The following is a 17,500-nucleotide window of genomic DNA, read 5'->3' on the forward strand; positions in this document are numbered from 1 at the left end:
GATTGACTGGTGTTTGATGGACTGGTGTTTGATTGACTGGTGTTTGATGGACTGGTGTTTGCTGGTTCAGCTCTTGATTGACTGGTGTTTGATTGACTGGTGTTTGATGGACTGGTGTCTGATGGACTGGTGTCTGATGGACTGGTGTTTGATTGACTGGTGTTTGATGGACTGGTGTTTGATTGACTGGTGTTTGATGGACTGGTGTCTGATGGACTGGTGTTTGATGAACTGGTGTTTGATTGACTGGTGTTTGATTGACTGGTGTCTGATGGACTGGTGTCTGATGGACTGGTGTTTGATGGACTGGTGTTTGACTGACTGGTGTTTGACGGACTGGTGTTTGATGGACTGGTGTTTGATTGACTGGTGTTTGATTGACTGGTGTTTGCTGGTTTAGCTCCTGATTGATTGACTGGTGTTTGATGGACTGGTGTTTGATGGTTCAGCTCTTGATTGATGTTTGATGGTTCAGCTCTTGATTGACTGGTGTTTGATGGACTGGTGTTTGATGGACTGGTGTTTGATGGACTGGTGTTTGATGGACTGGTGTTTGATGGACTGGTGTTTGCTGGTTCAGCTCTTGATTGACTGGTGTTTGATTGACTGGTGTTTGATGGACTGGTGTTTGATGGACTGGTGTTTGATTGACTGGTGTTTGATTGACTGGTGTTTGATTGACTGGTGTTTGATTGACTGGTGTTTGATGGACTGGTGTTTGATGGACTGGTGTTTGATGGACTGGTGTTTGATTGACTGGTGTTTGATGGACTGGTGTTTGATTGACTGGTGTTTGATGGACTGGTGTTTGCTGGTTCAGCTCTTGATTGACTGGTGTTTGATTGACTGGTGTTTGATGGACTGGTGTTTGATTGACTGGTGTTTGCTGGTTCAGCTCCTGATTGATTGACTGGTGTTTGATGGACTGGTGTTAGATGGTTCAGCTCTTGATTGATGTTTGATGGTTCAGCTCTTGATTGACTGGTGTTTGATGGACTGGTGTTTGATGGTTCAGCTCTTGATTGATGTTTGATGATTCAGCTCTTGATTGACTGGTGTTTGATGGACTGGTGTTTGATGGACTGGTGTTTGCTGGTTCAGCTCCTGATTGATTGACTGGTGTTTGCTGGTTCAGCTCCTCCAGAGTTCCTGCAGTGGCCTCAGTCGGTGTCGAAGCCGGCGGGTTCGAGTGTCGTCTTCACCTGTCAGGCTCAAGGTGTTCCCGATCCGCACCTCATCTGGCTGAAGAACGGCAAGATCCTCACGCCTGGAGAAAACCTCAAACTCACCAACAACAACAGGTGAGCGCCAGCCTACAGCCGCTCGACAGCCTGACATATGGAATAATAGTCAGAAAATTTACATTTTTTGAAATGGAACACTTCAGACGGAATATAAAATGTTTTCATGTGTTTTGTTTGATACATCAGGCTTTTATGACTCATATGACTCATTTTATTCAGAGCAAAAATATGCAATTTGATGCAGATGCTGATATTTATATGAAATTCTGACGCTTATGTAAATTGTTTAAAATAAAACGCATATAAATATCAATATCTGCCAATAATATTAGTCTTAGTAAGATATTAAAATGCTTAGTTTTATGATCTGTAGTTGTAAAACACATAATATAATGGAATGCAATACAATGATGATTGAGAGATGAACAGATAAACCGTCCTCAAAAGCCTGATGATCATATTTGATACTCATGATTTTTATAATAATAAATGATGATAATCAAGTAAAGCTGCTTCAGTCCAGCTGAAATATTACTAACAATATCAAAGTTATTCTTACGTTTCCTTGATAAAATCAGAGCAGATTTGACAGCAGAAAGACTCATGAAGCTCGAGCTGAAGGAGGACGCTTGTACAATTAAAATAAAAGACTTTTACTTGATAAAAGAGTGAAAACGATCAATCAGAGACAGAAGGACTGCAGGAGATTGACAGGTTTATCAGATCATTAGAGCCTCACAGGGATAAAGATGTCAATGAAACGAGAGTGTGTGTGTGTGTGTGTGTGTGTGTGTGTGTGTGTGTGTTGACTTGCAGTACTCTGGCTGTGACACGCATCACTGCTGAAGACGAGGCCATTTATCAGTGTATCGCGGAGAACAGCGCGGGAACCAACCAGGCCAGCGCTCGCCTCGCCGTCTCCCAGTCCGCCCAGTTCCCAGAAGCCCCTCAGGACTTGACGGCCACACCACTGTCCACCAGTTCCCTACGGATCCGCTGGCAGCAGCCGGAGCCACACGTCAGCGACGGCATCATCGGATACGTGCTGCATATACGCAAACTGGGCGGTGAGATGAGAAACCAACCGAGAGCTGTGTTTATCAGACGGTTGAGGATCTAAACTGATGAATGATGCGTGTGTGTTTTCAGAGCCGGACAGCAGCGAGCTTCAGGAAGCCGTGAGCAAAGACACGTTTCAGCACGACTTCACTAACCTGGAAGCCTCCACCACCTTCTCTATCTACGTCAAAGCGTATTCGCCGCTGGGAGCCAGTCAGCAGTCGAGAAGCGTCATCGCCACCACACACGGGGCCGGTAAGAATTTACACACACACACACAACTGACAGATGATTCAACGCCATAATGCTGTGTGAGTGAGTGTATGCATGTGTGAGTGAGTGTATGCATGTATGCGTGAGTGAGTGTATGCATGTGTGAGTGAGTGTATGCATGCGTGAGTGTATGTGCATGCGTGAGTGAGTGTATGCATGCATGCGTGAGTGTGTATGTATGCATGCGTGAGTGAGTGTATGCATGCGTGAGTGTGTGTGTGTTTGCATGCGTGTGTGTGTGTGTGCATGTGTGAGTGTGTGTGTGTATGCATGCGTGAGTGTATGCATGCGTGAGTGTGTGTATGCATGCATGAGTGTATTAATGCATGAGTGAGTGTATGCATGTGTTAGTGAGTGTATGCATGCGTGTGTGTGAGTGTATGCATGCGTGAGTGTGTGGTGTTTGCATGCGTGTGTGTGTGTATGCATGTGTGAGTGTGTGTGTGTATGCATGCGTGAGTGTATGCATGCGTTAGTGAGTGTATGCATGCGTGTGTGTGAGTGTATGCATGCGTGAGTGTATGCATGCGTGAGTGTATACATGCGTGAGTGAGTGTGTGCGCATGCGTGAGTGTGTGTATGCATGCGTGAGTGTGTGTATGCATGCGTGAGTGTGTGTGTGTGTGTATGCATACGTGAGTGAGTGTATGGATGCGTGAGTGTGTGTATGCATGCGTGAGTGAGTGTATGCAAGTGTGAGTGTGTGTGTATGCATGTGTGAGTGTGTGTGTATGCATGCATGAGTGTATGTATGCGTGAGTGAGTGTATTCATGCGTTAGTGAGTGTATGCATGCGTGAGTGAGTGTATGCATGCGTGAGTGAGTGTATGCATGCGTGAGTGTGTATGCGTGTGTGAGTGAGTGTATGCGTGTGTGAGTGAGTGCATGCGTGTGTGAGTGAGTGTATGCTTGCGTGAGTGAGTGTATGCATGCGTGAGTGAGTGAGTGTATGCATGCGTGAGTGAGTGCATGCGTGTGTGAGTGAGTGTATGCCTGCGTGAGTGAGTGCATGAGTGAGAGAGTGTATGCATTCTGTGAACTGTGTTTGACGACATAGGGCCTTCAAGTCAGAAAACAAAAGAACTGCTGTACTATAGTATTTACTGTTTAACCTGCTACTTGTCCAAAGCACTATGGTAATACTAGTTCTGCACACTTACTAATCACATGCACTAATTCCGTTAACTCTGTCTCTCAGTTCCCACAATGCCGAGTTTCTTCACGAAGGTTCTGAACAGCACAGCGATGCAGGTTTTCTGGGATCTGCCTGTTAAAGCAGGTCGTGTGGAGGGATATAAACTGTCTCATCGAATGCTGCCGCAACAGGAGTTTGGACATGAGGAGCGTTTTCCTGCACAGATAAACACACACACCATCTCTAACCTGGGTCAGTGCACACTCTCACTCATGCTCCTCTCATGCATGCATACACACATGTACGCATGCATACACTCACTCACGCATACACACACTCATGCATGCATGCACACACGCACACATGCATACACACACTGACGCATGCATAGACACTCTCAAGCATACACACTCACTCACGCATGCATACACACACTGAAGCATGCATGCACACACTCACGCATGCATACACACACACTGACGCATAATCATGCATACACACTCACTCACGCACTCACCCATGCATACACACACGTGCACGCACACACTCAAGCACGCATACACACACTGACGCATGCATACACACTCATGCACACACTCACTCGTGCATGCACACACACTCATGCACTCACGCATGCATGCATGCACTCATGCATGCACACGCATATGCACACACTCACGCATGCATACGTACGCACACTCACTTATGCATGCATACACACACACATTTACTCACGCATGCATACACACACTCACTCACGCATGCATACACACTCACGCACACACTCACGCATGCACAAGAGCAGCAGTGTCTCACCATCAGTGTGTGTTTGTGTGTTGCAGAAGCCGCAGCTGTGTATGAGATCCAGCTCATTGCCTTTAATGGGAATGGTGACAGCATGGGCAACAAGCGACTTGTCTCATTGGCTGAGACTGAAAAGAGCGGGAAAAATGCAGCAGGTGATGCTTCATATTCAGGGTTTAAAATTAACGTCAAATATGGGTAAAATCATCCACAAACAATGAAAGTAACTTAATTCAGAATTGGATTACATACTGAGTATTTGCATTTTAAATATTTTAAATGTAAGCTGTGACTGATCATCTGGTAATTTCTGATGTATTAACCTTTGGCTAGTAGAAGTTCTGAAGTGTAAATCTTAACCTCTTGCAGTGTGACGTCACACACACTAGATGGAGGCAAAGCGTCAGTGTGCACATGTTCACAGTCGCTCACAGTCAGTGTCTATGGAATGCCAAATATGTAGTAATAATAATAGTAATAATGATAATAATAAATACATACATACATAAATATATTAATAAAATACATAAATAAATATACAATGAAATGTAAAAAAAATTAAAATAAATTGAGTATTTATATACTTTTATTTTCGTATTTATGTATAATTGTATTTTTTTCCACATTTATTTTTCTCATTTGATGTATTTATTTTCACATTTGTTTATGTATGTATATATGTATTTATGTCTACATTTATTTATTTGTTTATTTATTTATTTATTTATTTATTTATATATTTATTATTATGTAAGCTTTGGCATTCCATAAGTGTCATACTCATCAGTGCACTTCCCTTCAGAACTACAGGAGATATGTGCACCGCTCATACTGTTTCTGCATACTTTTATGAAATCTTCCTGTAATTAAAACCAGACGATCTACTGCATTTTCATTATAGAAAAACATTTAAAAATAAAATACTCTTAGCATTATAGTTAATAAACTAGCATTTTTAAAAAAATAATCATGATCTAGTAGATAAAATAGCATTTTAGAATAAGAAATACTGCTTTTGAAACAATGTTTTGTAAAATAAACTTAACTTATAAATTTTTAACAGTCCAACCACAACAGAACACACTGTAAACTGACTACTGTATCCCACAATGCAAAGCGCATGACTCGACCTTTCATTTCTAGTGTGAGTGTTTGACCAAACTGAGACATTTTTTACAGATAATTGTATAATGTAAAACGAGATGACTGAACGCGACTCGCTAAAGGAAATCTGCGACATAATGCAGCCATTGATGTTACGTACTTGTGCTTTTGAAATGTTTATAATTTTGCATGCTATTTTTATAAAAGTGTAGACGGCAGATGATGTGTACTGTACAGCTGAAGGGGTGTGTGTGTGTGTGTGTGTGTGTGTGTGTTGTCAGCAGGACAGAGTCTCTGTAACTGTCGTCAGGATAGCGAGAGCTCCATGACAGGACTCGTGATTGGGATCCACATCGGCATGGCCTGCATTATATTCTGCGCTCTCTTCCTGATGTTCGGATACCGGCACAGGTGCGTCCGGGTCTTATCCCGTCACACACTCATTACAAGTAACTTGAGTTACGTAATCAGATTACTTTTTCAAGTAACTAGTAAAGTAACGCATTACTTTTTCAATTTACAACAAAATACCTGTTACTTTTTCAAATAAGTAACGCTAGTTACTTTTTCACATTTATTGGCTGACAGCTCTCCTCTCTCCTGTTCATATGAACATGCGTTTACTCATCTCACTTGCACGAAAACATACAGTATTCCTCAAAATGAATAAAAACAGTAAAATGCAATCTCAGAATTTTCCGCAAAACTTTTATAATTGACTATATATTAAATTACACAAATGAAGACTTCAGGTGCAAAAGCCTCCAAGTCCGTCTAACGTTTTTCTTTAATATCAACATTTTTATCAGGCTCCTACGTATAGGTTTCTACCTAAGTACCGACATTTCTGAATGGGCTGAGGCTTGGATTTAGTGAGTTTGAAGTGAAAGTATTTGATGAACGTATACTATGTGCGGAGAGCATTCACTCAATATTATTATCTAATTTTTGACATAGGTGGCTTTTAGAGGCTTTTGCATCGGAGGTCTTCAAATATACTTTATGTATTTAATCTCACTTTATTAACTAATGTCTTTGCCCTTGACCTTCAGTGATATAATTCAGCCATACTAATAAGCAAAAATGACTTTAGATTAGATTTAGAAATAAGCATTGAACTTCCTTCTCCTGTAGCCGATTGTTCTTTAATCCAGAACAGCAGCAGCTGAAATGCTTGTTTGAGTGGCGCCCTCTACTGTACAATACTCTACTATACTGTACTCTGCTCCACTGTACTGTACCTCTACTGTACAATACTGTACTATACTCTACCTCTACTGTACAATACAATACTCTACTCTACTGTACTCCACTGTACTGCACTCTACTGTACAATACTCTACTGTACTCTACTGTGCAATACTGGACTGTACTCTACTGTACTCTACCTCTACTGTACAATATTGTACTGTACTCCACTCCACTGTACTGTACTCTATTGTACTCTACCTCTACTGTACTGTACTCTACCTCTACTGTACAATACTGGACTGTACTCTACTGTACTCCACTGTACTGTACTCTACCTCTACTGTACTGTACACAACTGTACTCTACCTCTACTGTACAATACTGTACTGTACTCTACTGTACTCCACTGTACTGTACTCTACCTCTTCTGTACTGTGCACAACTGTACTCTACCTCTACTGTACTCTACCGCTACTGTACAGGAGTAAACATGCATTTCCTTCAGCCTGAGGATTAGATTATTAAGATTATTAACTTCACTTTTGGTGTGAAAGGGCCTTAATATTTGCCAAAAATATAACTTTTTTTGTTATTAAAAAGAAACAAGCAAGCCCAGCACAGGTGAGAAAAAGTAACGCAAAAGTAATGTGACGCATTACTTTTCATAAAAAGTAACCAAGTAACGCAATTAGTTACTTTTTTGGGGAGTAACGCAATATTGTAATGCATTACTTTTAAAAGTTACTTTACGCAACACTGCACACAGCTGAGATTTCTGCCACAGTGTTCTGACTCTGTGTTTATTACTGTGAGCAGCCTTACTGTAATAAACAGGAGAATAACAGAATCAATGATGAAACTTCATCAAATATGAGACAAAATTAGAGTCAGGAGTGAAGCAGCTCTACATAAGAAGAGAGAGTCACTATTCAGATCAAGTTCTGTTCTCTGATAGTATCAGTGCAGTCAGATCAATAATATCACTGAATATGAAGTGTCTCTTAAACTCTGTTGTGTTTGAGATGTTCTGGTAAACGAGTGCTGTGTGTGTGTGTGTGTGTGTGTGTGTGTGTGTGTGTGTGTGTGTGTGTGTAGTTTCTTCTGTCAGAAAGGTTCTCCGAGTAACTGGAGTCTGTCAGGAGGTCAAGCCGCTGCTAAAGACGCCACCATCCACACGACTGATGCCGTTGAGCTCATGCCACAGGTAAACACATCACAATAATCAACACAGGTTATGGAGATTACAGCATGGGTGTGTACAGTAAATTACACATATGACAGACTTCTGTTGTTCTTATATAAAGCTAGTGACTACACAAACTGTTACAGTTATTCATTCAGCAGATCCAAAGCCCTGTACAAATGACAACTGTACTAACCTAAACTAACAAACCTAAGCTGAAAGAACAGTTTTATTATAGAGTAAAAACATTTTAGAATAAAACACACAAACACACTCATATGTCATTAAATCTCATGTAATGAGCTCTGGTGTTCCTCAGGCTGGTGTAGAGCGTCAGGCAGCGGTTCCTCAGTGTCAGGTGATGATCGAACCACAACCTCTCTGCCCGGCAGACACTGGCATTAGCACTGGCACCGGAACCAGCACTAGAACTGGAACCAGCACCGGAACCAGCACTGGAACTGGAACCAGCACCGGAACCAGCACTGGAACTGGAACTGGAACCAGTACTGTAACTGGCACTGGCACCAGAACTGGTACCGGAATTGGCACTGGAACAGGCACTGGCATTGGCATTGGCACTGGCACTGGCACCGGATGAAGTACCCCACCCCACCCCCTTCAGCTGCACAGTGACCGAGTCTCTCTCACCAAAGCCTTACACATCTGACCTCAGTCACACACAACATCCGTTTAGTGCCTCTGATGACGAACGACACACAGCATCTGTTCCAAACCCTAGTGAGCTTCATAGGCAGCATCATGACCATCACGACCATCATAACCATCATGACCATCACGACCATCATAAGATTAGGAGTTAGACATCCATCTTTTATAGGCATAAATGCACCATACACATACAGTAGGTAAAATAGTCTACTTTTAATTCACTTTTACTATATTTTCATTTATAATCCACACTCCCTCGACTTTGTGCTTTCTAGGACTGCAGTAGAGAAACATGAAGATCGTGGGTTTGATTCCCAGGGAATGCATGAACTGATAAAGAATATAGATTGAATGCAGTGGATAAATTAATGTAAAGGACACACACACACGCACACGTGACGCTGCTTTATAATCCTGTAAACGAGGAGCTTTAATGACAGCTCATGATGTTCAGTGTGGGATTGGAACAGAACCGTCTGTCGACTTAAACCACATCAGAGCTCCGTTTAAACTCTCATTCCAAATATTAGGAAGAGGAAACAAACCTCAAACTTTGTTAATGTCACTAAAGTGACGCGTCTACTAGAATAGCAAATTGAACTTTATCCTGTTAAACCAAAAATGCGTGTTCTGTGTGACTGAACAGATGAATAGTTAGTGTGTGGATGTAATGAGTGTGTGTGTCGTGTGATTGCTCATTAATTATTCGCCGCATTAGCCTGTGTGCAGCTGAAGACTCCGCCCACTCCCCTAAGCCCCTCCCACTCCATCCAAAGAGCCTGGGAAAACAGCCTACCTCAAACACGGGCGTCATCAAATGGGTCCTCCTCGGGCCCGAGCCGATGCCAGTGAGAGTTTGACCTCTGCCGGAACTGTTGATGTTTTACGAGACTCTTTCTCAGATTTGTGTGTTGAAGCGGCAGAACAAGCTTCTGTGAAAGTTGAGGGACGTCCAAAGATCTTCTGCTTCTCTTTCCTTTCTTCACAGTGATCCACAAACACTGTTTCCTCTCAGTCGCGTTGGTCTGAGCATTGAAGCCCGTTTCCGACACACATGAAAAAACAGTTATGCTTTGGTAAATCATAATTATGACGTAAAAAGGCAAAATTTTGAGATGAGTAAAAATATTACATACTAACTCATAAATATGAGATTAAATTTTTTTTTATTGAGATTAAAAAGCAACCTTTTTCTCAGTTTCAAGTTTTTACATTATAATTGACTTACTGTCAAAAGTTTGACTTCTCATAATTATTTAGTATGTAATAATTCCAACTTTTAATACAATTCAATTTACTTACTATGTCATTATGTTCTTTTTATGCCATAGTTTTTGTCAGAATTAAAATTGGTATAATGATATAACTTTTTATCTTGTAATTCCAAAATGTAGTAGTCATAATTATGAGCTAAAAAGTCATAATTATGAGAGAAAGCTTTTATTTCATAATTAGTATGTCATAATTTTGACATCTCATAATTCTGGGTTTTTTATCTCACAATTATGTTTTAGTGTAATTTCATAATTCAGATTTTGTGTCATAAATTCAGCTTTTTATCTAATAATTATGAGATAAAGTTTTTAGCTTATAATTGACTTGTGTGTCATAGTTTTGACTTTTTAGCTCATAATTATGACTTATAATTTTGTTTTTATGTTTTTATCTTATAATTATGACTTAGTATGTCATAATTTTGACTTATGTCATAGTTTTGACTTTTTATCTCATAATTATTGACTTAAGTATGTCATAATTTTGCTTTTTAATTATAATATACCAAAGCATGACTTTTTGAAATGGGCTTCCATAACTGATGATGATTAAACCAGAAAACTGACCATTAACCAAAGCCAAACGCTCCAGACACTGACGTCACTCATTAGCTCAAGCTCAGAACATGATGATGATTACCTCAAAGACACAGATTCTATTCTAGAAATTATAACTAATAACGACTAGCAGATATCGAATATATTTTCATATGTTGAAACCAGAAAATAAGATCTGCTTCTTTCTTTGTAATGTTGAAGCTGAACTTGCCAAATAATGGTTAGTGATCGTGTTTATGAGACCAAATACCTCGGTTCTTCCTCTAAAGCACATGAACAAACCCCAAACCAGCTTGATAAGAGTGTGTGTGTGTGTGTGTGTGTGTGTGTGTGTGTGTTAACTAACCGGTTTAACACACACGTGAACTGCTCTTCACTGTTCGAATAGTTGCCAAAATAACACATTCTAGATTCACATGAAAAGTCTTTAACCCTTTAGGCCTCTGATTCTTGTCTAGAACAAACACAATGAAACCAAAATGTAAAAACTAAAATAAAGCAACAAGATTAGAAACCGAGGCCAAATTTAAGACGAAACTTCTGTTCTCTTGTAGAACTTTCCTTTGATTCATTTTCCCACGATGAAAAGTTCTTTTTCTGCTTGATTTGGGAAATATTGCCAAAATAGATGTACGATTGTTTTTTAATGTTATTCTTATATTCATATTGTCGCTGTTCTTTTTATTACATTAAGTCTTTTTTAAATTTGATTTCTTCTCTCTTTATGTAGAATTAAAAAGAAAATGTTAGAAATTTGAGAGTTAAAAGCGAGTAGATTGTTGATTGCAAAGAAAAATTCATAATTTTTATAAGGATCCACCAGCGTGAAAATACATTTTCAGCCATTCCAGATGTGATTTTTACGGAAGCTCGTTTCCCCGTGGAATAAAAAAAAGAAAAAAAGAAAAGCGAATTGCGACTAATTCTGAATTTTTTTTGCAATTGTGAATTATAAACTCACAATTGCAAGAAAAAAGGTCAGAATTGTGAGATAAAAAGTCGCAATTAGCTTTTTTTTCTATTATTATTCCCTGCCGGAAATTAGCTTCCATAGATTTAAGCGTTATTGTTAAAGAAAAGGCCTCAGACTCTGAAATGTCGCTGGTCGATCTCTGTTTGCTGCTTTAGAATCTAATGAACCCTTATATATTCTGGATGTTGAAATGTTTATATGTGATGGATTGCTCAACAAGGTTTAGGATAAATTGTTTAGTCGAGTAGATGCTGATTTTGAATGCTTGTACCAATGAGAGAAGTGATGCTTTAACCTCCCGGATTGTTCTTTTCCCTTCGGCTGTTTGTCAGAACCAAACGCTCCTGTAGCTTTAACCTGTTGTGACTCTGAAACTCACGAGTCGACTGCAAGAAAACCCGTCAGATCTAATACTGTACGGCACAGAAGTCATCGTGAGTTTCTCAGCTGACGTCTCTTCTGTTTCTCTTCCTTCAGTCGGTTGTAATGAACCTCTTTGCCAAATAAAACAGCGTTAAGTAGAACGTTATGTGTTACATGTTTCATTATTTCTGTTCAGAATTGCATGCGATTTATTATTTGCACTATTTCTCCAGTATGAATACTGAGTAAAGTTGTATCCCACAATCCAAATGCACGACCTTCTATTTCTAATAGACAACTGAACCAGAAGTAACCACAATCTCTTTAACTCGTATTGATATTCTAAGCTCACCAAATTAAACATTTGATTTCTAACTTTGTGTATGAAACGGACAAAAATCATTATTACATGATAATTCCCATTTTAAAACCATTGTGTGAAAGGGATGAATGAGGAAGACCACAATAAAGAGAATTTCAATAGTCTAGTTGTGAAATCCTTAAAATACATTAATGTTTTAAGTTTAGAAATAATTTGCAATTGATAAAAACTATTCTTAACAACAACATTTATTTAAATTCCCCCTGTAGTCAATAGTTTTATCCCTTAAAACTCATCTTTGATCAGCAAAATGACATATTTAAGCATTTTTTCCATTTTTTCCTAAGCAAAATTTCTTCATGGCTTAAAATATCTGTCTTTGGTTCACTGCAGTTTTAAGGAGAAAATACTCAGCAATGGTGTCGACTTATGAATTTACACATTGTTTGTCTTAAAGCATATTAAAAACACCACATAGACACATAAATAACATTAAAAACTGGATTTTCACCACAGGGGGACTTTAAGTCCACCAAGAATTCTTACCTGAGATGAAATTGAAGGGAAATTATTACCGAGCTCATTGACATCACCTCTTCATTTCAGGGAAACAAAGAAAATTTGAAAATTCCTAATAATACTCCCAAGCAGAAGCATATACAAGTTAAAAAGAAGCGGCCCCACTATAGAACCCTGAGGTACCCCACTAATAATAGGAGCTGAGAATGAAGAAAACGTACCAAAGCTAGAGCAGAAGCTATTCAGACTGACCTCTACTGATGACTGGTGTGCTGGAGATCTCATGAACAGGTTAGAAAATGGCTAGAGAAGATTGTTAGACAAGCTTTTTTTTTTTTCATAAAAATACATTGGGTATTAATTATGACTTTTTTATCTAATAATTCTATTTAATTTTTTTAATAAATTGTATTATATCATAATTATGAATTAGTGTCATAATTTCTCATTGTTAGCTCATAATTATGAATTTTGACCTCAAAATTTTTTATATCATAATTATGAATGTCAAAATTCTGTATAGCTCATGTTCGCTTCACAAATTTTGTCTCATAATTTCAACTCTTTCTCATAATTATGTATTAGCATGTCATAATTTTTACTCATAATTCAGATTTTTTTTATATCATAATTATGAATTAGTGTCATCATTTCACATTTTTATCTCATAATTATAAGATTAAACTTTTATCTCATAATTGACTTAGTATGTCATAATTTTGACTTTTTCCTCATAATTGTGACTGTCATAATTCTGTAGAGCTCATGTTTGCTTCACAAATTTTCTCATAATTTTGACTTTTTATCTAAATAATTACGAATTAGTATGTCATAATTTTGACTCCTCTCATAATTCAGATTTTTTTATATCATAATTATGAATTAGTGTCATAATTTCACATTTTGATCTCATAATTGAGATAAAGCTTTTATCTCATGACTTTTTATGTCATAGTTTTGACTCTTTATCTCATAATTATGACTGCCATAATTCTGTAGAGCTCATGTTCACTCCACACTAAATATAGAAACTGCATCTGCTGAGGGAGGGCGAAGATGTTCCTGCAGGCATTTGCTCTGAGAAGCTCCAGTGTTTCCGACAGCCTGTCACATCAGCTAACCAGATTTACTGTCTTGTCATTTTAAATGATTTTAAAATGTATTTATGATGCACAGTTCAGAAGATCTGTGTTTCTGTGGAGCTTCACTCGCTGTCATTAATGGGGATCTCTTTAGCAGATATTGAGTCTCTCAGGAACGTTCATTTCATGTTTTTACCCAGAATCAAACAAAAAAGATCATTATATTTAGTATAAAGAAAATTAAGACTTTTTTTGCATTGTTTTCATGAAAATAAGCACATAATACTAATTTCTGTAATACAACAAAAACCCATTCTCATTGTAATGTGAAAAAATACATCATGTTGAATTTGCTGCACTGCCTTTAATTCATGTTTGTTTAATTGAAATGAAATCCTTCAAGGTTGATTGTGGAGGGGAGGCATCCAAATCACATAAGCTGGTAAATGGGGTTCCTCAGGGTTCAGTTCTTGGACCTTTCTTCTTCTCCATATACACCACCTTTCAACCAGATGATCCAACAATAGCTGCACGAATCTCAAGCTGTCGGCATGGATGATTAGAACATTACCTACTCATCTTCCCAGCCACTTGGGTCAGTACAGCACTAGTTTACCATCCAGCTAAGTTAATCAACGATAATTCCATCGAGATCAGCCAGGAATCTTGTGATAATCCTTCATGATCGGCTGACCTTTAAAGATCACATTGCAAAAACAAACCATGCAGTTTTTCACTGCACAACATTAGGATGCTCAGGCCATTCCTAACAGAGCATGCTGGTCATTTCTAGCATGGACTATTGCAATGCTCTTCTGGCTGGAGAAGTGGAGCAAGCAGATGTGAAAATGTGCAGGTCATCAGCATAACAAGGGGTAACAAATAAATATTAAAAAAGAAGAGGTCCCAGAACGGAGCCTTGAGGGACACCTTGAGAGTGAGTGGAGGATTTGAGGTTATGAAGAGCAATGAAGAATCGCCTATCAGTGAGATAGGATGCAAACCAAGGAAGAGCACTACCATGATGCTTATAGACCAGAGAAAACTATGTGATGAGAATCAGATACAGTGTCAGAAGCTGCATAATGACACAGGACAAGGTCATTGGTCGTTTTTAGATCGGAAACCAGATCGATAGGGATCAAGAAGATCCTGGTAATGCACATTACATATGAGAATTTGAGCTGAAATGTCATGAAAATGCAATCTTAATATTCCTTAAAAACAAGAACCTCCGTTTTCCTTGTTAAATAAAACCTATGATTTCATTATTTTTTGATCTGGATATGAAATTTGACCTTTGCACGTGTTTTTATGGTTTGAGTTCTGCAGTTCAGGCCAAAATGTCAGACAGAAAGTGATGAATGAATAATTAAAGCAGCACCAGTGTGTCAGTGTCAGTGACCAGTGCAGTTCGACCCGTGGATGAGTCCAGTGTTCTGCCGACGTTGCCATGGAAACGGGTCGTTCCTTGTCACATGACCTTGTCTCTGACCACAGACCTCATGCATAATTCAGCACTTTAAATGGATCTCACTCCAAAAACTGCTTCACACTCAACTATATCTATCTATCTATCTATCTATCTATCTATCTATCTATCTATCTATTTATCTGTATATCTGTATATCTATCTATCTATCTATCTATCTATCTATCTATCAGGTGATTGGCTCGGAGAATGTAGTCCGGAAAGGAGGCTCCATTAGTTAAGATGGCAGCATGTGGTGAGTATGAATGTATGACTTTGAAATGGTAAAAACAGGCTGCTTTTTATGCACTCATCACATTCAAACCAATTTCCAAACCCAGCTGGAATACGACAGACTTCAATGTTGAAAAAAATACTGAAATAACGTTTAATGCTAAATGGTTGGGGGGGGGGGACAAGTTAACAAAATCAACGGCAATTCCACCTTGATCCATGATGTTGACCTTGATTGAACATGAATAAACTTCCCAGGAGGCTTTGCATTATTCAGATCTGAAGAACTGCACTGGCTCTCTCAGCATCTCAGAAAGCTCTTAGTGTCAGTCCCTTCCACCATTCAATCCATCACACATGACTCTCCTGAGGATCACGCGTGTCTCAGGAACTCCACACTAAACCTGTCCCTAAATCTGTTACCTTTAAGTCAGAACTTTATGAGAAATTACACAGACTAATTCCTTCCTCAGTGTTTCTGTCTCGTTCTCCAGCACAAATATCGAAACATTCTTAAATCAAGATACATTTACTGGAGAAGAAAAATGACATAAGAAATCTTTCTTTTTAAGAAATTTTAAGAAAAATCTACTTTTTATTTTATTTTTTTGACACCACTGACAGATATTTGTTCTTGTTTTTGGCATAAATGCATTATAATAATTTTGATCAAATTCTTATTAAATAAGACTTCTTATCAAGTAATGATGCTTCTTCTCCAGTAAAGTATCTTGATTTAAGAATGTTTCGATATTTGAGCTGGAAAACGAGACAGAAACACTGAGAATGAGAGTCTGAGTGGCGTTTCTGCAAAGTGGATCTATAAACCAGTCAAGATTTATATATTCTGAATAGAGTTTTACTGCAAACAATAATTCCAGTCACACTGTATGCAAACATACACAGATCAACAGTCTGAAGGTGTTCGACACGTTTCAGCACGTCCAGCTGACTCTTTAATAACAAACCCACGCTGTGAAATCTGTGAAGTTATTCTAAAACTGCAAATCTGCTCTGAGCTCTTTTCATTACAGCTCTTTATGAAACATGCGGCGCTGAGTCAGAGTGTGAAGGCCGACGCGTTTGATATGAAGAGGGTTTTGATAAACACACTCCATTGCAGTCGTTAGAGTCAACATTGATTTATTCTAAAGGTTTAATCAGTGCACATTAATTTTTTTGTAACTCATCCGTTTAAATTATATTAAGCATTAAAGTTCTGCATTAATTAAGGGCGTGGCCACTTGATTGACAGGTGGATTTCCGCTGATGTCACTGCTAGCCGTTTGTCTGCTGTGTGTTAGCGTCACGTCACCTCTGCTAATCCGCCTCGCTGCACAGTTTCGTTTATCCGGGAGTGACTCGCTTCCAAGATGGCGACCGCAGGCTCCGCCCACTTTGGGCTTCAGAAATGCTCTTCAGAAACACTACGGCTGACGTCACTACGGCTGACGTAGTGGAAAGACGTCAGTACACACCGTTTTTCAAGTTCAAATCCACCGACGTTAATCTACTAACTCTCCTGACTGCTTTGTCGGACAAAAATGGCAGATTTGGTGGATGGTGGATTATGATTGGTCAAATAGCCTGTCAATCAAACTCCCTGCGAAGGCTGAATTCCCAACAGACAAAATCAAGCCTCGCCCACATTTGTTCTTGTTCCAGAAGCGTTTCACTCGATATACGACACAAAAGAGAAGAAAAGGCCAGCGCAACTTCCCTTTTAAGCAGGAAGATGTAGTTTCGTGGGTTTGTTATTATTTTTGTTATAAGTCAGAAATGACAAGGAGGCAGCTTCACACAATATAAAGTCAGTGGAGAAGTTCTGATTGTCCCCCCCCCCCCCCGGTGTGGGCGTGACCTAAATGCGCTCTGTCTCTATAGCAAACCACAACCATCCAATCAGATTCCCAACAGACAAAATCAAGCCCCGCCCACATTTGTTCTTGTTCCAGAAGCGTTTCACTCGGATATACGACACAATAGAGAAGAAAAGACCAGCGCAACTTCATTTTCAGGATATAGTTACGTGGGCTTGT

At 39.0% G+C, this 17,500-nt stretch overlaps 2 protein-coding genes across 2 annotated transcripts in view; one reads left to right on the forward strand and one right to left on the reverse strand.

The window, feature by feature from the left end:
* LOC307172635 (immunoglobulin superfamily DCC subclass member 3) overlaps window positions 1-8,594 on the forward strand; it is a gene marked incomplete at its 3' end in the record, with an annotated part of 17,706 nt that extends 9,112 nt beyond the window's left edge. The window contains exons 7-14 of the mRNA XM_079895173.1: window positions 1,136-1,301; window positions 2,061-2,311; window positions 2,394-2,558; window positions 3,775-3,963; window positions 4,554-4,670; window positions 5,901-6,030; window positions 7,906-8,014; window positions 8,313-8,594. Coding sequence (XP_079751299.1) covers window positions 1,136-1,301; window positions 2,061-2,311; window positions 2,394-2,558; window positions 3,775-3,963; window positions 4,554-4,670; window positions 5,901-6,030; window positions 7,906-8,014; window positions 8,313-8,594 — 1,409 coding nt within the window. The remainder of the gene's footprint in view (window positions 1-1,135; window positions 1,302-2,060; window positions 2,312-2,393; window positions 2,559-3,774; window positions 3,964-4,553; window positions 4,671-5,900; window positions 6,031-7,905; window positions 8,015-8,312) is intronic.
* Window positions 8,595-15,602: 7,008 nt separating this feature from the next.
* The window catches only part of gnrhr3 (gonadotropin releasing hormone receptor 3), a 9,013-nt gene continuing 7,115 nt past the window's right edge, over window positions 15,603-17,500 (reverse strand). The window contains exon 4 of the mRNA XM_079895269.1: window positions 15,603-17,500. This exon is cut by the window's right edge and continues 351 nt beyond it. Within this exon, the coding sequence (XP_079751395.1) occupies window positions 17,487-17,500 (14 nt within the window). The 3' untranslated portion in view covers window positions 15,603-17,486.

Source organism: Squalius cephalus (assembly GCF_949319135.1).
Source record: "Squalius cephalus genome assembly, chromosome: 15".
Lineage (NCBI taxonomy): Eukaryota > Metazoa > Chordata > Actinopteri > Cypriniformes > Leuciscidae > Squalius > Squalius cephalus.